The sequence below is a fragment of the Anolis sagrei genome, chromosome 4 (genome assembly GCF_037176765.1).
Source record: "Anolis sagrei isolate rAnoSag1 chromosome 4, rAnoSag1.mat, whole genome shotgun sequence".
Lineage (NCBI taxonomy): Eukaryota > Metazoa > Chordata > Lepidosauria > Squamata > Dactyloidae > Anolis > Anolis sagrei.
The window spans coordinates 159,655,544-159,678,296 of NC_090024.1; the positions used below are offsets into that span (position 1 = coordinate 159,655,544).

Below are 22,753 nucleotides of genomic sequence, written 5' to 3' on the forward strand. Positions count from 1 at the left end.
CAACTGTATTACTCATTACCACCTAATTCCAAGGAGGCCTCTCAGGTGCTGGACGAGTGCCTGGCCGCTGTGTCTATCTGGATGAGGAGGAACAAGCTGAAGATCAATCCCGACAAGACAGAGGTCCTCCTGGTTGATCGTAAACCTGACCGGGGTATAGGGTGGCAACCTGTGCTGGACGGGGTTACACTCCCCCTGAAGCCGCAGGTCCACAGTTTGGGAGTCCTCTTGGATTCATCGCTTACGCTTGAGGCTCAGGCGTCGGCGGTGTCTGGGAGGGCTTTCGCATAATTAAGACTCGTGCGCCAACTGCGACCATACCTCACGAAGGCTGATCTGGCCGGGGTGGTCCATGCCTTGGTCACCTCCAGATTGGACTACTGCAATGCGCTCTACGTGGGGCTGCCCTTGAAAACGGCTCGGAAGTTCCAACTAGTCCAACGAACAGCGGCCAGGATGTTAACTGGGGCCCTTTACAGAGAGAGGTCAACCCTCCTGTTCAAGGAGCTCCACTGGCTGCCGTTTATTTTCCGAGCCCAATTCAAGGTGCAGGTGCTTACCTACAAAGCCCTGAACGGTTTGGGACCATCCTACCTGCGTGACCGCATCTCCGTCTACAAACCCACGCGTTCATGTCGGTCATCTGGAGAGGCCCTGCTCGTGATCCCGCCTGCGTCGCAAGCACGTCTGGTGGGGACACGAGACAGGGCCTTTTCTGTGGTGGCCCCCCGACTCTGGAACACCCTCCCCAAAGATCTTAGACAGGCCCCTACACTGGCAGTCTTCAGAAAGAACTTGAAGACCTGGCTGTTCCGATGTGCCTTCCCAGAATAGGAAATCTCCAATACCAAGTCCCATTAGCACTTTATTAAAACTAAGATCCCCAGGTTGCATGCTGGTCGCTTCTGTGGTGAGAGAATCTGCCGTCTACGAAGACGTTGCCCAGGGGACGCCCGGATGTCTTGCAATCCTGCGAGGAGGCTTCTCTCATGTCCCCCTGGGGGATCACAACCAGATACAGTGAAGACATCTGCCCTTGCGCTGTGCTACTCTGCTGCTGAGTATGCATGCCCAGTGTGGAACACATCTCACCATACTAAAACAGTGGATGTGGCTCTTAATGAGACATGCTGCATTATCACGGGGTGTCTGCGCCCTACACCACTGGAGAAATTACACTGCTTAGCCGGTATTGCACCACCTGGCATCCGCCGGGAAGTAGCAGCCAATAGTGAAAGGACCAAGGCAGCGACATCTCCAACTCATCCCCTGTTTGGGTATCAGCCAGCACGCCAACGACTTAAATCTAGACCTAGTTTTCTAAGATCTACAGAGACACTCGCTGGAACACCTCGGCAAGCGAGAGTCCAAAAGTGGCAGGCTCAAACCCAGCACCTCAACCAATGGCTGATACCAAATGAGAAACTCCCTCCTGGGCACACAGAAGACTGGGCGACTTGGAAGGCATTGAACAGACTGCGCTCTGGCAGCACGAGATGCAGAGCCAACCTTCAGAAATGGGGCTACAAAGTAGAATCCTCGACATGCGAGTGTGGAGAAGAACAAACCACTGACCACCTGCTGCAATGCAACCTGAGCCCTGCCACATGCACAATGGAGGACCTTCTTGCAGCAACACCGGAAGCACTCCAAGTGGCCAGATACTGGTCAAAGGACATTTAACCAGCTACTAAACCCACAAGTTGTGTATTTTTCTGTTTGTTTGCTTTGTTCTGTTAGACTGGTTGTTCTGACACGACAAATAAAAACAAATAAATAAAACTAAGATTGCTGCACACTGCACACTGCACTTGCCCTATAATCCTACATACCTCCTGTCAAATCAGCACTTTTAATCCTGTACCCATTACTCTGGCCCGGCCAATTTTTATTGTGTCTTAGTGTATTGTTTATTGCTTGTTGTTTATATTGCTTTAATTGTTTTTAATTTGCCTTAGGTTTTGTATTGTTGTATTGTGTGTTGAGGCCTTGGCCTTTGTAAGCCGCATCGAGTCCTTCGGGAGGTGCTAGTGGGGTACAAATAAAGTTTAATAATAATAATAATAATAATAATAATTACATGTAAACTTAAATTCTCAGAATATTTTCAAACTCTTTGGAATCAGTTGAAAATTATGGTTGGCCTAATGTCTTTTTCTTTCACATAGGTGTCAGTTACCCTGGAGACTTTCCAGGATTTATCGTTGCCTATTCCAGGTAAGGAAGACCTTGCTAAGCTCCACTCTGCAAGTCATCAGACATCTCTTGTCAAGGCAGGATCATGTGGTGAAGCATATGCTCCTCAAGGATGGATAGCTTTTTTTGTGGAATATTTCAAAAGGTTGGTTGCTTTACAATACTTCACTGTTTTTATTCATGTTTCTGCTCTACTGGCAGAACATTTGCTGTCTTTTCTATCAATGATGTTTCAGGTTTGTTGTCTCATGTATTCCTAGCTGGTTTTGGGGTCCAACAGTTACCTTACAAGATTGCCTCGCTGCCTTTTTTGCTAGAGATGAACTGAAAGGTAAGAAAATGCCATACTTAGTAAAAAATTAAAAAAAATAGTATATTCTCCTCATTTGACTATTATCTTCCTTTTACTTTGGGTCCCTTATTGGAGAAAAGTTTATTTATTTATTTAGAACATTTATACCCGTCCTTCTCAACCTCCAAAGAGGGACACAGTTGGATCTAAATTAAATACATCAATCAAGTTTTTAATATTTTTCCATTATACTGTAGTAGATATATCAGTTGATAATAAGTATCATACATACTCGATTATAATCTGAGTTTTTCAGCCCTTTTTAAGGCTGAACATGCCCCCCATGACTTATATTAAAGTCAAAGTTATTTATTATTTTACTCTATTGTTGTTATTATTATTATTATTATTATTACATTTCTTATTTTACTCTATTATTATTACATTTACATTATTTTACTCTATTATTATTACATTTATTATTTTACTCTAATTATTACTACATTTTATGATTACATTTCCATTATTTTACTCTTATCATTTGAGAAGTCATTTCCCTTTTAATTTGTATCATTATGTTTTAAGTTTTAACTGAAGGCTTGATACTTGAATTTATTAAGATAAATGTTCTTAATCATGTTAAAACAGTACCCAAATACTGTATTGCAAAACTAGAAATGTCCAGTGTAGGTTCTTGTGCATAGTGAATACTGCTTGAATTGTTTTGGACTAATGGTTATGCTTCCTTCCTCGTGGTGTCTGCAGGTGACAATATGTACAGCTGTGAAAAATGTAAAAAGTAAGTGGTCTTCCCACTCAGGCTCCCCTTCCCAGTGCACGCTTTTGGATGAAATTTGCTTCACCTTCATCTGTGGAGTTGAAGGGCTCTCTGGCTGGGGCTGAGGATCCATCATGTTTGCTGATGGAGGCCTTGCTCCGCAACCCAAAGTATAGGCCAAAGAACCCAGGCTTGCAAGGGTCTGCACCCGAGCACTGAGAAAGCAGTGCTCGTTACTCGGGTGCTTGACTGCAGGCCCTGGTAGGCCTGGGTGTGTAGGCCCAAAGCACCTGGGCCTGCAAGGGCCTTCACCTGAGTGCCAAGTAAGCAGCCCTCCTTACTTGACACTCGGCTCCAGGCTCTAGCAGGCCCTGGTGCTTTGGACCTACATGCACGGCAATCAATCCAAAAAGCAGGCTTGGAGCTGGTACCTGCTTTCCCGTTCCATGCCATCCGAATGGATGGAACGAAATCAAAACACGAATCAAACAGATGATACAGATACCGGGCCCATGACTAGTGGAGATGCCTTTTCCCCATGATAATACCTCTTCAAGGAGTGAATTTCCCTTCCAAGGGGAAGATTTATCTCACTTCCTGTTGTCTCAACCTCCTGTATTGAATAACTATGTTTTGTAATCAAAGGATAAAGTTGTAAGGGATTGTTCCTCTCTTTTTTTACTCCTGTTACAGCATCTTATGTCCCCCCCCCCCCCCAAATGTTTCTCTAAAGATTCAGCATGGAATAGTGTTTGAAGCAGGATTACGGGCTACTGCTGAGTTGGAAAGAATTAGCAGAATTTGAGGACTTTACCCTCAAAAAGAGACTAAGAAAGTAGAAGTGATCGGTGCTTCTTTTTGGTTCTCTCAGGATGGACTAAGCTCTCACATTTCACCATACTACTTAGAAAGGGGAATGGTTCCTTTTTGTGATAAAATTTAGTACTGTATTTTAACTTTTTAAAAAAGAGAACCTCCCCTTCTCTGAGTGGAGTAGAGAAAAGCTTTTTTGAATGTGTGTTCGTGAATATGTTTCCCCCTTTTCCACAGAATGACGTGTGGCATTCACAGGACACATCAAAATCCATAATTTTGGCTCCAAACCCCATTCTTGACTTATATACGAGTATATAGAATAATTTAAGGCCTGTGCTGCCTCATCCTGTATGTATTCAAGTATTTAGTTGCACAAAAGTACTTAACATATTCATTATGATGTGTGAAGTGATAGTGTTTATAAATGTTTAACTTATAAATGTTTAACTTATAAAAACTAGTTTCTGGATATTTTTTCAGTGTTTATGGGTGGGACAGAATTAATGGATTTGTGATCCTTCCTAATACCATTATTTTCTTTTAAATATATAAGGGACCCTCTTCTCAGTTAGCATTTCTGAAACAATCTGTCTGTATCTGGAATAAATCATATTTAAAATTCTGCTAAATGTTTACTTTTCTTTAGGTTAAGAAATGGAGTAAAATTCTGCAAAGTTCAACACTTTCCTGAGGTATTTTTAATTTTATTTTAGAAACACATTTTATGTATCGTTGTTGATTTTTAATAATGAATGAATAATAAACTATAGCTGCATTTACTACTGTCCTGGAATATGCTTATGTCTGATTACATTGGATCTCTTACTCAGTAAGATCTTTCAGATGGATTTACAGCTAAAGTAAATTAAAAGAATTCTTGGGTTATTGTAGGTTTGCTGGAAACTAGGCAAATGGGGTTCTCATATATATATATATATATATATATATATACACACACACACACACACACACACACATACACGCACGCACACAAACATACATACACACACACACATACACGCACGCACACAAACATACATACACACACACACACACACACATACACACACAGCACAACCTCTGAGGATGCCTGCCATATATGCAGGTGAAATGTCAGGAGAGAATGCTTCTAGAACATGGCCATACAGCCCAAAAAACCTACAATAACCCAGTGATTCCAGCCATGAAGGCCTTCGGCAATACAAAAGAATACTTGCTTAAACCTATGTGTAGCCATAATACAGCTACTGCTCTCTTTGTAGGTTATATAGTTAGGAATGATTCTTTTATGCTTTTTGTTCAATTAGTATATTTTTTCAATAGTATGATTTGCAGGTGGATATGTGAACTATTTTTATGGAGAAGAGTTGCATTTAATCTGTTCTGGGATGATAATATGTGATATACACTTTATTATAGCTGTATCTTATACAGTATTTAAGCTATCACTTTGACAATCTAGTTAATAAAGAATAAACATGCATATGTGAATGTATCCTAATAAAGATGAAGGTGTTTCTGGCTAATTATTAAAGTAGCACTCCCTTAAAAAATCACTAATTTTTGTGGTTCTGAGGATTACATGATATGTAAAAGAGGTTGGAAAGATATATGGTAATATCGCTCATAAAAAAAGAGTTAACAGCCCAATAAACTGGATGAGTAAAATGTATTTTGGATGGTACACTTGCTTGAACTGCTGGAAAAAACACACAATTCATATAGGAGAGAGAGGTCATAAGGGAGGTGAAAAAGCAAGAGGGGCACCCAAAGGAAAATATGCTAGAAAATAGGTGGCAAATTCCAAAGACGAAGAGAAATTAGTTTGCTTGGAGGGGTGGGATGCTTAGGGGTATGTTTCCTTCCCAGAGGACATATTGCTCAAGGCACTTGCAGACCTGGTGAAGCCACAGCATTCATAAATGGCCCTGCTAGAGTTAGACTTTAATGAGAACACAGAACCAGTCTGCTAACAATTGAAATTGTGGGACCAGGCTTTCGGGTGGCACGCTAATAATGACAATGGCAGTGATAATAATGCTATGGAAAATGCACTATAGATAGGCTTCTGATTGTGTTGTTGTTCACATAATTTTATTCTAGATAAGGCTAGACAGCCAGTATTACTTTACATGTATTTAATTTTAAACTAATTTTAAACTAATTTAATGTATCTCTTATATGTAATTACTGTATTATTATCTTGTATGTGGGGGCATTGAATTGTTGCCGGCTGTGAGCCGCCCTGAGTCCCCTGCGGGGGTTGAGAAGGGCTGGGTACAAATGTTTGAAATAAATAATAATAAATAAATTGATTGATAAGCTAATACTAAAATGAGGTAAATATCAATTTACAAATGAGTGTCAACTCTTTACAGATTTTATGCATTCATCTCAAGCGATTCAGGCATGACCTTATGTTTTCTACAAAAATCGGGACCCATGTATCCTTTCCCTTGGAAGGGCTTGACCTTCAACCTTTTCTTGCTAAGGACAGTCCAGCTCAGATAGTGATGTATGATCTCTTATCAGTCATCTGCCATCATGGAACTGCCATCAGTAAGTAGATATGGTACATGCTTTCTTTCTAGTTGTGTATATTGTGGCATATTCATTATATGGAACTGTGGTGGAATTAAAAGCTAATCATTGCTTGCATTTCTGTTCTGAAATTGAACATTATCTTTTTTTTTTTCTTGAATTCAGATGGCCATTATATAGCTTATTGCCGGAACAACCTAAATAACCGATGGTATGAATTTGATGATCAGAGCGTCACTGAAGTAACAGAATCTACTGTCCAAAATGCCGAAGCATATGTTCTCTTCTACAGGTGAGACAACAAGTGAAAAGTGCTGGATATAATGGCAGGGCTTGTTCTACTTTCAGCAGAAGTCTCCTTTGAGCAGAGTTCTCATCGCCATCAGCTGAAGGGCAGGGAATATCTTTCATTTATTTTCCTCTCTCATGCTTGGACTTTTCTAATCTGTGGTGGAAGATAGCCCAGCTTGCTTCCCTGCTCCTTTTTACTAGTTAGTTCCTTCCCTTAGATCAAATGCTTTCTAACAGAGAGAAGGGCCCATCTGTTCATGGAACATCGAGCCTGAGTTTAGCTCATTGTCTTCAGTAAATTTCTTTTAAGTTTGTTCCACATGAATTTTAAGAGAAAAACAAGCAAAACTGGCTAGTGCTTTCTATTATTTAGAGTTTTGATCAGCTGCCAAACAGAAAGCTTTGCTTCTTTGGAGATGCTTGTGTGTAGAAAATTGCCCCCCCCCCCCCCCCCGCGCGCTCATTTTTAACAGTTTTACCATCTCCTGTTCTTCTATGAGACCCTTTTTTCCCCAGGTTTTCCCTTTAATATTTTTTGCACTACATTCTTGGAGCTTATTGAACTGTTGCCCTAGCCTTAATCCATGCAAAAAGACACAAAAAGCAGTCTTCATCCCTTTTTATGAAGTCATGCACTGGATAAGCTTAAGAGATTTGAATATTATAATCTTATTAACTATGACTGTGAAAACATTGCTTTGATAACTATGTATTTCTGATGAAAAATTACAGTGCCTTCAGATAGTCCTGTTAATTTCGAATGCTTTATAATTTGTTACACTCCCTGCAGATGTGTGAGATTTTGTTACTGTAGTGAACTTGAACACTGCAGAGAGATCACTTTGAATGGGTAACTTCAGTTTCCTCATTTCAATTCAGAGGATGGTCCGTGTAAAAGGATTGCAAAATGCAATTGCTACAGGAAGGCGCCGTTAGTAGATCAGCAGCTGGGAGCTGAAGAACAAGGAGATTCACTGTAGTAGTTTGAAACACATCGGCTCTAGTGATGGAGGGCTTTTTTTTCTTTTGGAAATGTGAGCTAAATCAGAAAGAGAAAACAACTGTTCCAGTCTTAGCAGCAAATACATTCCTTGAATGAGAGAAGAAATCTAAGCTCTGAAAAAATGATGAACTAAATGATTAGAGAATTTGCACTTGCTTTAAAGAAAAGATATTGGTCCCAAAATGAAAAATGAAGAGGAAACTAATTGTAGTGATCCTTATTCAGAAAACTGCAAGTATCGCTACAGGCATTCTTCTTAGCATCTGAAAATAATTTACAGAAGTGTTTGTAGCTATTATTATTATTATTATTATTATTATTAAGAATAATAATAATAATATCCCACATTTTTCTCTAAAAATTATTATTTCATGTCGAAAACATTCTAAAAAAGAGACTCTGCAGCTTACAGTCAAACCAATACAATACAAATCTAAAAGGATACAAACATTAAAATAGAATTAAACATGAACAGTATTAAAAATAAACAGTTTAAACCCTTTAAACCAATTAAAAATCTATTCCTAGCTATCTAGATCCTCCAGTGCTATCCTGTGATTCTGTGCCAAGTTTGGTCAAAATGTAGGATTTGCTGTTATTTGTGGCTTCAGATATCCACAGGGGTGTCTTGGTATGTACCCCTTGCAGATACGGATGTGATTCTGTGTTTGCCTAAATAGATAAGATATTTTAAAAATATGTTGACAGTTTCAGGGAAAAGTACTTTTAGATCATCATCTTTGCTGCTGCTCTTTTAATTGCAGAAGCAAAATCATAAAATCATGGAGTTGGCACAGACATTAGACACCTTTAAATTGAAAGGATAGCTTATAGACTGTGACCTGGCCCTCTGTTTAAAAAGTTTGAGGACCTTTGTTATAGACAAACAAAACAATAGGATCTAGCTACTTCCAGTTAGAGTAAACCTATTTAGTCTTGTCTGATTTGTAAGTATATATTTTATTTTCATTGTTTGATGATGTTTAATTTGGAGTATTAACAGAATCTTTGCCTATGAATCTAAAAAAAATATTGGTGTGTTATTTAAACTGGATATTTCAATATGAATAAAAGTGATAATGGTATCTTATTTTCAACATGAGCTTGGATAAAATCTGTTTCTTCACCATTACCTAGTGTGCCTATGACTCTTATGCATGTTATTGATCTTTAATATTGCTTCTTTCCAATAGAAAAAGCAATGAAGAAGCCAAAAGAGAGAGACAAAAGCTGTCAAATCTCAATGTGATGGAACCAAGCCTCCTCCAGTTTTACATTTCTCGACAGTGGCTGAATAAATACAGGACTTTTGCAGAGCCAGGACCTATTTCAAATAATGATTTCCTCTGCATACATGGAGGTGAGAGTGCTGTTATGGAAATTATCCTCCTGTAAAGATTAAAGCTTCTTTTGTTGCTTTGGAACAATACATTTACTGTTCCCTTGACCTTGCCTGTTTGCCAGTAGAGTTTCAGTGTTGCTGTTTTACAGAATTTAGTATCTTAGGTAATGAATTCAGGATGTGATCATGTGCCCTGACTTCGTTTATTGTTTTATTAAAAGTCGGAACAGCTTCTTTTAGCATTTAACTCTTTTTAGTTATGTACCTATTCTTCTAAAGTGGTGAGATCTAAAATAAAAAAGCTCATTAATTTCTTTGAATCAAGTTCTTAATCATATATATCAATTTCAAGTGAAATTAGAGGCTGGTTTTGTGATGGTTGCCTCTCCCAGGAAAGGGCAACTTTCATTTGGAAGAACAAAATTCTGTTCCAAACAGAAAAAAAAATATTTTAGCTCAGGATTTTACTTTTTTTGGACTGTACCTTGAGTAACAATACTGGCCAACAAATGTTGACCCTGTTTCTGGGTATATTTGACTTGCTGGTTCCAAAAATGGCTCCCATTTTCCGCTGTCAGCTTTAGTTTTTGAGATACAGAACATATGCCATATACCAGTGTTCATCCGCCTGCCCATAGAAAATCATAATAACTATATCTAAGAAACAAATGTTGATACAGTCTACCCAATGCTATTTTCTAATCAGTGCCACCAATAAGCCTAGAAACAGGTCTAAAAACCTATGTAATTTTAAATATTCCTGGCCAGTATGTATAATTTTATTTTTGGATTAAATGCAGAATACCTCCAAAGGCGCTAAATGACAAAAGATGACTCAAATGCTATTCATATTATGATTGATTCATGTCCGGTACTTAAAAAAACCTTGAGAATCTAATCCATAATGGCTGGATGCTGTTTTACCGACTCACATATGCAGCTATGATTACTGCATATTTCATGGTAGAGTTCTAAATAAATATTTACAGTGAAAAAAAATTTTTTTTAGTTGTCTGATTGAAATAATAGCTTGGTTCTAATTTCTCAGATTTGGCATGGTTCCTCTTCTGACAATCAAACTACTCAACTTCCTTCAGACATTATACGATGAACCTATGAATTTATTTCACATTTCTGAGGATGCACCCTCAGGTGGAAGCTGTAAAAGTGATTCCAACAGTCCCACAAATCATGTTTAGAAATGAATTGTGTCAGGATTCAACCCCTTGATTTGAACAAAGTAGCTTGAGTTTTTTATTTGTCGCCCAAGCCTTTTGTACTTTCCCATCTGGCTACAAACCTTTTTTTTTTTCAAATGTTTATCCAAAAGTTTATTAGACACCATTTGGGAAAAGTTGTATTTGTTGCTTGGAATTTCTTTTGTCTCATTTAAAATTGAGTAGTTCTTGTGCAAGTTATGAGATAGAAATAAAATGACTTAAATTCAACTCAAGTTCATATGTCTCTCCTCAGATCAAAGGGACAGCTATAATATCATTTTCCTCTGACAGCCTGAACTACTCAGTTTGATGAAAGTTTCTGACATTTGTTTTGGCTATTGTCAGAAGCAAAGATTATTTACCCTAAACAATTTTACAATGATAAAAAGTATTCATTGAAATTGTCTTCACGTCCACAGGAGTTCCTCCATACAAGGCTACATCAATTGAGGACCTGGTAGTAATGCTGCCTCAGAACATCTGGGATAGCTTATATAGCAGGTAAGCTTCAGTTGTGAAATGTAATGTTTTTCCCAATCTAATAATAAAATAATAATATAACTTTATTTTTACCCCCGCCCCATCTCTGCGAACAGACTCGGGGCGACTCACAAAAGCATTCAAGGTGCCGCACATAAAGATAAAATTACATAGCACCAAATCTAGGGAAATAGTATTTAGTAAAAAGAAGCTGATATTTATAAAAACTGTATACAGAATTGAACAGCATATTTTCTTACTTCTCAGATCTTTAATCCAATAAAGATATCTGAACAAAAGGCAGGGATGCAATTTTTGTTCATCCTTACACTTTCAAATACACTTAAAAATGTGACCCTCCATAACAGCATTGGAAGTGGTTTTAGGGAAGAGGCTGCTGGGAAAGAGGAGCTTATATGAAGGTCACATCCACTGTTTTGCTCATGTAAATCTCTGCTAGATCAAAGAGCCTTCTTTTCAAAGAGGCTTTACTTTCCATAAATTAAAATTATATTTGTGTTTTTAATATGACACCCACCCTGTCCACTTTTATCAAAGGCCTAAAAAGGCGGATGTTCCACTATGCCTTTGATTAGACAAATTCACTAGATTATTGGCTCCCCAACTATAATTTATTATCAGCTTCTGCAGTTTATCACTGTCCCCTGCCCTATAGATCTAGTGCTCTAAATTAAATGAGAATAATAATAATAATCTTTATTTATACCCCGCCACCATCTCCCCAACGGGGACTCGGTGCGGCTTACATGAGGCCAAGCCCAAACAACAAATTACAGCAAAATAAAACCAAAAATACAAGCAACAAACAACATCATAATTACATAAAGCATATGAATACATTAACGATATAAGATTACAATAAACACAGTCACAGTGACAATGGGAGGGCTGCATGTGCAAAAAAAATGATTAAAAAACTGATTAAAAACTGATTAAAAACTCGGATGAGATAAAAGGAGAAGCAGGTTATTTGCGGAGGGGGGCTCATTAAAATGTGGATTGTGGAATCAAGTTTTCCCATGGAGGGTGGCATATACTCCAATGACAAAAACGTTGAGGCTGAGCAATAGTGTGAGGTTGTATACCTACTCACTCAAGGAGTAGCGGAAGAGCCAGGTTTTAAGGTTCTTTTTAAAGGTTTCTTGGGTAGGGGCCCTTTGCCCTTCTAGCCCTAATTTATTATTGCCTCTTTCACTTTTCCACCAGCCCGTCTTGAAACTATATTGCACAAGCTCCTACTCTCCAAGTTCAGTATTTATTATTGTTCAGGCTATTGGCTGTTTTATGATGTTGTTTTATATTATTATGATGTTATTTTATTGTGTCGTATTTTTAATCCATGTTTGTTTGGACTTGTCCCCATGAAAACCACCCTGAGCCCCTTCTGGGAGATGGAGGCAGGATACAAAATAATAATAATAATAATAATAATAATTATTATTATTATTATTATTATTATTATGGGACTGGCTTCTGACAAACTACACAATTTAGAGATAGAAAAATACTGCTACTGACACCATAAGGTGCTTTGTCCATGTGTCAGTGCTAAAGAGTAGAGTCACCTCTTGTGCTCTAAACCAGAAAAGAAATGTGAATTGAGGCTTCACTTGTGCACATGCTGCCTTTGGAGTGAGTCTTATTGTACACAAGTCAACTGAAATCATGGGAAACGTGTGAAGGATTTGACTTTAAATCCTGTATACTATTCATTTTAGAGCAATTAAACAACGGGAAGACAGTTTTCAAAATAAAATAAAAATTTGAAACATATGCAAGGTTGACAAACTGGATGTTATGAATTCATCATTATTTTAGTCTCAGAAATATGTTTGCATTGTGTTTTCAGGCCCTATTTTTGACCAAACAATCCTTGCCAAGATTACTTAGCTCTAAGGTATAGAGTAGTGGATAAATATAGCTTACATTGCACACCACAAGAGGTTTGGATTCCAGTATCAATTTTCACTTAATTGAATGTCATAAAATAGGGCAGGATGTTGTCTTTCATGTGCCAAAACTTTTCAACAATAGGGCAGAATATTGTCTTTTGCAGTTAGACTTCAATTCATGGGATATTGGCTTCCACCCGTTATCTTAAGAACTCTACCAATTATTTTCTCATCCAGCAGCATAACTATTTGCTGTCTCTATTAATTATTCCCTAAACTAGACTTTGCTCCTAAGCTGGCTTGCTTCTTCACCCTACCTGAGAATGATCTATTTTTGTAAAAATTGTCTGGACATCTCCTTCAACTCTTAACTTTAGACCAACAGCAGAACATATTGTTTAAGACAGCTTTTAACGTGCTAATAGGGAATGTGTTCTTTAAGACTGAATTATTTTCCTCATAAGGGTTTGTAAAAGTTGCTATTCCTGTAAAGGCCCTTTTTGCTGGAGACTGGGATAAAATGGTTCAGATAGGTAGTGCTAGGCAATCCTCTGACATACACATATGATGTACTTGTTGAAAACACACAAAAAAGAGTTCATATTTCCATGGTAAGAGTAGCTAAAATGATTGTAGTTTATTATTATTGGAGACCAGTTCTGTCTAAATATGCTTTTGGATTGTAACTTACAATGAGGCCTAGTCAGCATAGCTAGTATGAGAACTACTGGGAGTTGGGAGTCAAACAGCATTTGGAAGACTGCACTTTGTTCACCTTTGTTGAAACATGCAGCCCTCTAGGTGCTACTAGATTGCATCTCTCAGCATCTCTCATGCTAACTGGAGGTGCTGGGAACTGTAATCCAGTAATAACTGAAGGACTAAATAATGTTCACCCCGTAGTAGAGCAAGGCTTTGTTTGTTAATTTTAAAAAACCTAATTTTGTAGGGGTGCCCCTGGTGGCACAGCGGGTTAAACCGCTGAGCTGCTGAACTTGTTCGAATCTGCCAATCTAGCAGTTCAAAAACATGCAAATGTGAGTAGATCGATATTTACCACTCTGGCAAGAAAGTAACGGCGCTCCATGCAGTCATGCCAGCCACATGACCTTGGAGGCGTCTGTGGACAACACTGGCTCTTCGGTTTAGAAATAGAGGTGAGCACCACCCCCCAGAGTCAGACACAACTAAATTTAATGTCATGGGGAAACCTTTACCTAATTTTGAAGGAAGCCGATATTGATCAAAATAAGGTATTTATTGTTTAATGAGAAATAATAATTGTTTAATATAGATCTTTTAATACTTCAAAATACAAATTTGAGGTCAAGGATTGTTTAATACTTTATGATTACAGGTATGGTGGAGGACCAGCTGTTAACCATCTGTATGTTTGCCATACTTGCCAAGTGGAAGCAGAGAAAATAGAGAAAAGAAGAAAAACAGAACTGGAAATGTTTGTTCGGGTAATGTGTTCTTCCTTTTAAAACTATGTTGGTTTTTTAAAACTTACATTCTTAAAATTAATGATTTGGATCACCATTGAAAAACACTCTGTGTGTGGTATGCCTCCACTGCGAGAAAGCGCCCCCACAATCTAATTTGGCAGATTGGATGACAAACAAAAGGATAGTTTCTGTTTGCTCAAGGGCAATTAAATTTCCAAGCCAAGATGTCTACGTTAACTTTTATTGAAGTTTTCATAAGTAATTCAATTTGTAATGACAGCCCCCCAAACACACACACATTGTTCACCTTGCTGTGTGATGGTGGAATTTCAACATTAAGGGCAAGATTCACATCAAGCTTGAAAAGATTTGTTTTTGAATGCAAAATCAAATAGTAGAGAAATGACAATGCTGTTCATGGTTTTAGCTTTTGTAAGTGCCTTGAGTTCCACAGCTGTGGGTAAATATAACAAATACAAATATTAAAGATTTCTTACTGGAATTGTTGTTCTTTAGCTATAACTGGAACATCTTAAGAGTATAATTCCGAAAACTACTCAGAAATATGCCTCAATGTACATAAGGGAACTTCATAAGGAGCACAAACGTGGTCATAAAACTTGTTTTTATGTCTTTCAGCTCAATAAGGCATTCCAGGAAGAAGATTCGCCGTCCATATTCTATTGTATCAGTATGCAGTGGTTCAGAGAATGGGAGGGGTTTGTGAAGGGCAAGGACAGTGGTGAGTAGCTTCCAGAAAGAGTATCAGATTTGCAGTAGAGTATGCACTTACTATTTTCTCCATCATTAAATTACTCTGGTACAAGCCTGGCAACATGCAGATGCTTTGTTTAAAAAATATGAGAAAATAATAATGAGAACAGGATTTGGCACATGATGCATGTTCATACAAGAAACTACTGCAGCTTGTAATGAAATGGAAAAGAGAAATTCTGTTTGTAGATTCAAACAGATCTATGCAAATACTCTTGCAGTTTAAGGAGCTTCCATTATATTTTTAATAGATTGTTTGTTTGGATTTGTTTAAAAAATGAGTTATCCAGAAAGGTTTTTTTTAGAAAGTTTATAGTACAAGGCAATCAATCTATCAAAACAGAGGCAAAAGCAAAACTAATGATGTGTAGTTCCTTGTGTTCCTGTAGAAAAGTTACTTGGATTTTCTCCCAGTAAATTCCCACATGAACCTCGTGGCTCTCTATTTTGCTAATAACTCAGTATTTTATTTAAAAAATTTGGGAGCAGGCAAAACATACAACGCAGGAAGTGCAAATGTGGCTTATTTGTTGTTTCTTTGTTTACTTCTTAAACCTTGCATTTCCAGTTACTTTCCATCAAATATATTTTTTCTGTATACTAGATCCTCCAGGATCCATTGATAATGCCAAAATTGCTGTCAACAAATGTGGTACTGTTGTTCTGAAACAAGGTATGGACTTATTGATAATATTTTGATTTTTTTTCATGTAGTTTTCCTCCTTTTCTGTCAATGATGGTGTGTGTGCATAATTTGCTGTGTGTCTGTCCCCATTTCTGCCATATGCAAGGACTGCACACTTTTCTTAAGATGTAAATTGAAAGAGTTCATTCTCTTCGCAGAAGATACCAGGATCCATTTGAAACTCCACAGCAGATGAATAGAGTAGGGAAGTGAATTCCATAACTTCCTTTTACCCTTGCATCACCTCTCCCACTGTTCTGGAGTGTCTCCCAACTCTTCTGGGGAGACCCATTAAGATGAGATTGCCTCTTTGCTCTATTCCTCTAATGCAAGCAGAATTCCACTTCTCTAGATCCAGATAGTTCAGCAATTTTGCATTTTAAACATTATTATATAAAAACTACCAGTATATGGAGGCTTTTAATTTTTGTACAAGGTATTATATCATCCGTGAAACTGAAGAAAAATAGACTTTGATTGGAACATCAGATTCAAAAATCTGTGCTCCAATTGTTTTTAGTCAGTATATTGACATTCTGAAAAGATTATCTTTTTTTAAAAAAATACTTTTAAAAAGCGTATACCTTTTCTCAGGGAAAACATCTTGACAGATGTTCTGGTAGTTACATGAAAATATAGGCTCAAAAAGTGAGAGAGTAAAGTTGTGTTTTGAAAAACCACTGGTCATATAACCTTTTGAAAAATGGCATTCATAACCTTTTGGGAAAACCAGGATTCTTTTGGAAAGGCATGACCTTTCTAGAGATCGTAACTTTTTAAAAGTATAATCTTCCTGAGAAGAGTTAAAAACTCGCTTGAATCAACCTTCTCCTTTGTGGTAGTATTCATGCAAGGCAATTAGATTTCTCAGTTGTTAGAGACTGAAATCCTTGGCTATATCTTTGAACTGTTAGGAACAAAGATATGCCAATGCACAAAAACAGCAGAAGTGTTCTTTTCAATTGCCCAAAAACATCTACTCTCCCTTAAAAATCTTAATTTATATCATGCTCTCAAGAGACCCAAAAATAAGTAGACTTCTTTAAAAGTAACAGAGTTGGTTTACTCACAAACTTCATGTATTCAGCATACAGGTATATTGCTTATCAGTCCAGTTACAGATAGGATTTGAAGTAGTTTCTTTGTGCAGATAACACAGGACACCTTTCTTACAATCAGCAGTCCAAAGTCTAAAGCATCTCTGTTCTGAGAGTCTAAAAGAGTCTGTTCTCTAAAGCATTCTATTTCTACTGACTTCTAAACAACCCAGATCTGATCATGTGGTCTGCAGCCCCTCCCACAACATAAGAGTTATGGAAAACTACATACCAATACATACATACACAATATAGTAAGCAATTATATACATAACAAATAACTAGTGAAGGCTTGAAGAAGGTTGCTATTTCCAACATTGTGGGAGATAGAATTGCGCTAATGTCAATGCTCGTTTTGAATGTCACATTACATATAAGGTTGAGCTGAATCTGAAACTGAAGTGAAATTAGACCATTGCCTTGAATTCACTAATGTTGCCTGCTATGTTTGTATGCGCTTAGGTTGGGATGCTTGGTAGTTCTGTTCCAAAATATATTCGCAACTTACTGAAATCTTCATATGTCCACACTATCTTTAACAAAAAAAATGTTTTTAGGAGCTGATTCTGGACAGATTTCTGAAGAAACATGGAATTTTCTACAGTCAATATATGGAGGAGGACCGGAAATCGTACTAAGGCCACCGGTTGCCCAAAGTGAACCTGAATCACTACAGAGTGAAGATAAGATTGAGTTAGAAACATGTGCTCTGTAGCCATCAACAGTGTGTTTTTAGGAGAGATCTTCAACTCAAAATACATTCCCAAAATCTTTTGTTTGCTGTTTGGTCTGTGAGGTGACAAGACGTTGGGCATTACTTCATCTGTGGAAAATCAATTGGCACTTGTATAGAGATTCTAAAAGTATATTAGAGTTTTCAAAGACAGGTATTCTCTTGAAAATGTAACTTACTTGTCTCATTTAATTGTAAGTATGTGAAGTACAGATGGAAGATTTAACCATTCTTTTCAATAGATCTTTACAGACTTTTAAATCAAATTTAGTTGAGATGAGATTAAAGGAGAACCTTTAGATGGAAAGAAGTGAAATTTAACAGATGAAATTATGGTTCTAATTTCCTATGAAAACTCAGGAAAAGTTAGATGTTGCTTTTATTTGCACTGCAGTATAGAAGAAACATAATGAACTAAACTGTCAAATCGTTTTGTTTCAGTGTGTCAGGTATATGAATGATTCAGATAGAACATTGTTTTTGTTAGCAGATATAAATAAGGTCCTATCTAATGTTTAAGACAACTTTGACATATAATCTAATATAATCAATAGTGTATGTATTTAAGCAAAACCATACTTGTTAAGAGTGTTCTTGAGTGCATGAAGTGGGTATGTTTATTGCTTGTGCATTGGAGGAATTTTCTAGACTTTTTTAATGCACAGTTTCATGTGGAAAGAAATATTGTATAGTTAGGCAATGCTCATTGGCATGATTTATGATGTCAGACGTTGACTTGAATCCACACAAGAAGATTGCAAAAGCATTCTTGATTATTCATATTGAAGTGTTGAATGTCACCCAAATGTCTTTCTTCCTGAATATTGCTACAATACAAGCAATATTATTAAATGCTAGTTCAATAAAAACAGTTTTTAAAATGTTAAAGTGTTTGAAAATTATCCATAGTGAAAAGCTGTGTGTTTAGGAATATAAATGAGCACTACAGTATCCAGTGTGAAAAATGAAATCGTTTTGACTGGAGAAACCTTCAAAAGCTTCTTTAAAATTTCAGCACTTCCCATTGAAATGACAATCAGGCACAACTGAAAAAGGTCAGCAAGAACTTTCTCCAAATTCTCTTAAAATATTAGTGAATTGTGGTTATAATTATCATACTCTATTCTGGTATGAAGCTTTGTATTGAAACTGTTTCACTACATGATGAAGCACAAAGCAGTCCTTGTTCATAAAGACAATTCAGTGAAGATAAAAACATCCATATGGAAGAAATCTTATCCCCCACATCATTTTGCTACAGTGGCTTTAGATTCTCTGTATGCATATGGGGTGCGTGGGTGACCTTAAATTGTTTGTCATGTTTTGGTCAATTAGAAATACTGGGTTTGCATTTCAATCTGTCTGTGTCTTGGAAAACAAACACATAAAATACCCTTGATATTTTGGTATAAACCAAACTAATATCATAGCTGCTGGAAAGTAGCAGTTCCTGTTCTCCAATATAATTAGTTATAACCTAACTGGATAGATAGATCCAGTCTGCCTTTATAAGTTAAAAGGACAATATTGGTTTTAACTTCTTTCCCTTTCAATGAAAATTGAAATGTTTTATCTGTCTGCAAGTCTTTTCATAGTGAGAGTGTGACACAGTTGTGTATCTCTTATCCAAAATGCCTGGGCCCAGATATGTTTTGGATTCTGAATTTTTTAGATTTTGGAATATTTGTATGTACTTAATGAAATAGACCCAATTCTAAACACAAAATTCATTTATGTTTCTTACACACCTTCTACAGAATAGTTAGCGGATTTTGTATGGGAAGGCATTTTTATACAATAGTTTTAATAATTTTGTGCATGAAACAAAGTCTGTATCTTAAACCATCAGAAAGCAAAAGAGTCCCAGCTACCTATATGGACAATTGGATCTGGGAGCATTTTGGATTTCAGATTTCCCGAGAAAGAATACTCAGGGTTGTTGTAGGTTTTTTTGGGCTGTATGCCCATGGTCTAGAAGCATTTTCTCCTAATGTTTCACCTGCATTTATGGCAGGCATCCTTGGTTGTAAGTTCTCTCAACCTGAGGATGCCTGCCACAGATGCAGGCAAAACACCAGGAGAGCATGCTTCTAGAACATGGCCACACAGCCCGAAAAACCTACAACAACCCAGTGATTCTGGCCACGAAAGCCTTCAACAATACAAAGAATACTCAGCCTATTTTTGAATTTCTCTAGAAATCACTGTTTGTATATACTGTATGGAAGGCAGTATATGGATATTTTTGCTTAAGGGTTGGATGGAGTAAATATTAGTGCTCAAATGTAACACTTTATAAACACTCTGATACAACTACACACGTATATCTGCTTTTTTGGTGAAGTGATGATGAGGGGACTCCTTGTCTCCCCACTTTTTATTCAGATCTGGTGAAGATAGAACATGAATAAAACTTTAAAACAGTAAACACAGAAAAAAATGAATGAGCAGCTTTCATACACTATGCATCTTGGGTTCAGTCGTTAAAACAGTAGTTTTCAACTTGTGGGTCCCCAGGTGTTTTGGCCTACAGCTCCCAGAAATCCCAGCCAGTTTACCAGCTGTTAGGATTTCTAGGAGATAAAGGGCAAAACATCTGAGGACCCACAGGTTGAGAACCACTGTGTTAGAACTAATCTATATCATTCTAAAAACAACCTCCTGTTTTTGCAAATGGTATACTGTTTTTTCCATTGCATGTGATATGTGTTTACAATGAATCTGCCTCTTAAATGTTATAAAGTTATTCCGGACAGAAATCCAGCTTCTGTTATTTGATTTCAGAGGCAGGAAGCCATTTTTCAACCCAACAGTCTATCCAAGTTGTGTTTTACCCACCATTTACTTTGCAAAAGAAAATTATAATGCAAAACAAAAACATTTTGTACTGTCACAGTGTTGAGTATCCTGTGGACATAAAGAGATAAAAAAAACAAATTAATTTTATTTCCAGGCTTTAGCACAATAAATAGGGGTGTATGTGTGAGTTCTCCTGAAAGGCACTGTAATTGTTGTACTTAGATATTTGAATAGGAGAAAATCTATTTTCTGTTTATTAAAGAAAATCTAAACAGTGGCAGTGAATCTTGTTCCTCTCTAAATTTCCTCATTTCCATAGTTCTACCCTCATTTCTATTTCCTGGTCATGCTATAATGATGAACCAACTTTATATAGAAAACAATGTATTTTGCAGTTAGGAAAATAGTCAGGATGTTCTGTGTATAAGACTGCACATATAAGTGACATCATTGCATTAAAGAAATTTAAAAATCATACGAACAGGGAGCATGATATTTTATCTTTGGATGCTAAAGAAAATTGTAGCACCCACAAAATATGTTCTTGCCATGCTAAAGGAAGCTACCCTTTCAGCCAAGAATCTTTGCTCAAATAATTAATAGCTTGATAAATGTTTAAAACCAGAATATTAAAGTAGCCATCCTTGGAATGTGTACACATGGCAGAATAGTTAGCGGATTTTGTATGGGAAAAGTAATGTATTTCTCTTACTTAGCCCCTACAGAGTATTATTATTCAAAACATTTATTGAATTGCAGACTAGTTTCTAAGGAAAACTAAAGCATTAGTTGGTTTAACTGTATTGCACGTATTTATCTAGCTACCTTTCTGTAATATACTGTTTCAAGAAAAGATGTCCTGGTTCCTATAGCAACTGATCCCTCTCTTCTCGCCACCTTTCAAATTGTAGATCAAAAAGAACTGAAATGTTGCATAGACTGACATTTTTACATGCTTGTGTCCTTCATCCCAACCAGAGCAAATCTTCAAAAGGAGACACAAAGCGTTTGATGAGATTTTTCAACCCAATTAGTTGAACTTCCTCTTTGCCAGAATTCTAATTGCTCTTATTTCTGTGGATTAAACATTGACGATGAATCAAAATTGCTAATTAAAACTTTGATCAAGTTATGGGCTAAATCCCATGCTTCACTGCTTTCTTTCCCTCCCACTTCCACTGTCTTTACAATCTGAAAACCTACACGGGGAGGGGGGGGGGGGTTCATTGGAGCCTGGTGATAAAAGACCCCACCCTGTTTCCCAGTAAAGGCCATATTCTGGATTGACCCTGGGGTAGTCTATCTCTGTAAACCACACCAGGACAAGTTTTTAGGGAGGTGTTGAGTTTGCTGTGAGAAGGTGGGAGGACTGATTGCCTGCCAGCCAGTGATGCTCAATCCTGCTTCTATATGCAGAACACCACTACTGCATATTACCACATCCTTCTAAAGTATTGAAGAACATTTTGTATTTAGTCAACTTCCTTCTTACAAAAAAAGGCAGAATAGTACAGTAGAAGCGATGCGATAGCTCTACTCTGAACTGAATTTGAAGTAGAAGTCTTCTAGGTGAATGTTATTACCAAAGCAAAAAAAGCTCAAATAAAGGAGACTGAAATTAAATCAGACTACTGTTCATTGTCAGAATTGACCCAATTTAGTTACATGACCTAAGCTTTAATCACAATGTCATTTTAATTTCCATCTTGCCATTACCATATGAACTCAATAAATGCTTGAAAAGAAGGGATCTTGAGTACATTTTGGAGCAGTTTCAGTGCCACAATAACGTTCCCACAGTTCTGAAGGTCGTCTTTTCAAATAAATCAACCAATTCCGACTATAAAACCTTGTGTGTATCAAAGGGAATCAAAAAGATTGTTGTGTTCTAGAAATAGAAGTTCTAAGTAAATGTCACAGCAAATGTGATGCTTTGTTCTGCCACTGTCCATCATAAAAAATGTATGATGTTAAATCATTGTACTATAAGGTGTGGTTGGTATTTAAGCTACGACAGAGCATATGAAAAACTGCTGGATCAGATTCAAACCTTTTTTAGTCCAATCATTTATTTTCAGTGATCAATCAATTACTTATGGGAAGACTACCTAAAGAACATTATTGTCTAAGGCTTAAAGGTTGATGGCTTCCAATGAACAGACATTTTGTTTCAGGAAAAATCTGGCTTATAAATGTTATGATGCATCTTCACAATAATGCTCACTACTAACCATAACTAGAGACTAGAGTCTGCCTTTAAGAACCATATATAGAACACAAGATTGGAAGAAAGCCATGGAAAACAAATCATTCTATTCAGATGGTCTAATGAACAATGTTTAAAG

At 37.1% G+C, this 22,753-nt stretch overlaps 1 protein-coding gene across 4 annotated transcripts in view; it reads left to right on the forward strand.

Moving 5' to 3' along the window:
- USP33 (ubiquitin specific peptidase 33) overlaps nucleotides 1–18,497 on the forward strand; it is a 43,486-nt gene extending 24,989 nt beyond the window's left edge. For 3 of the 4 annotated variants that reach the window (XM_060773766.2, XM_060773762.2, XM_060773763.2), the window contains 12 exons: nucleotides 2,169–2,341; nucleotides 2,433–2,527; nucleotides 3,254–3,287; nucleotides 4,729–4,774; nucleotides 6,461–6,641; nucleotides 6,789–6,915; nucleotides 9,111–9,277; nucleotides 10,899–10,980; nucleotides 14,230–14,338; nucleotides 14,960–15,062; nucleotides 15,699–15,767; nucleotides 17,434–18,497. In XM_060773766.2, coding sequence (XP_060629749.1) covers nucleotides 2,169–2,341; nucleotides 2,433–2,527; nucleotides 3,254–3,287; nucleotides 4,729–4,774; nucleotides 6,461–6,641; nucleotides 6,789–6,915; nucleotides 9,111–9,277; nucleotides 10,899–10,980; nucleotides 14,230–14,338; nucleotides 14,960–15,062; nucleotides 15,699–15,767; nucleotides 17,434–17,591 — 1,344 coding nt within the window. In that variant the 3' untranslated portion in view covers nucleotides 17,592–18,497. The remainder of the gene's footprint in view (nucleotides 1–2,168; nucleotides 2,342–2,432; nucleotides 2,528–3,253; nucleotides 3,288–4,728; nucleotides 4,775–6,460; nucleotides 6,642–6,788; nucleotides 6,916–9,110; nucleotides 9,278–10,898; nucleotides 10,981–14,229; nucleotides 14,339–14,959; nucleotides 15,063–15,698; nucleotides 15,768–17,433) is intronic. The other variant, XM_060773765.2, reaches the window with a different exon arrangement.
- Nucleotides 18,498–22,753: the final 4,256 nt, after the last annotated feature.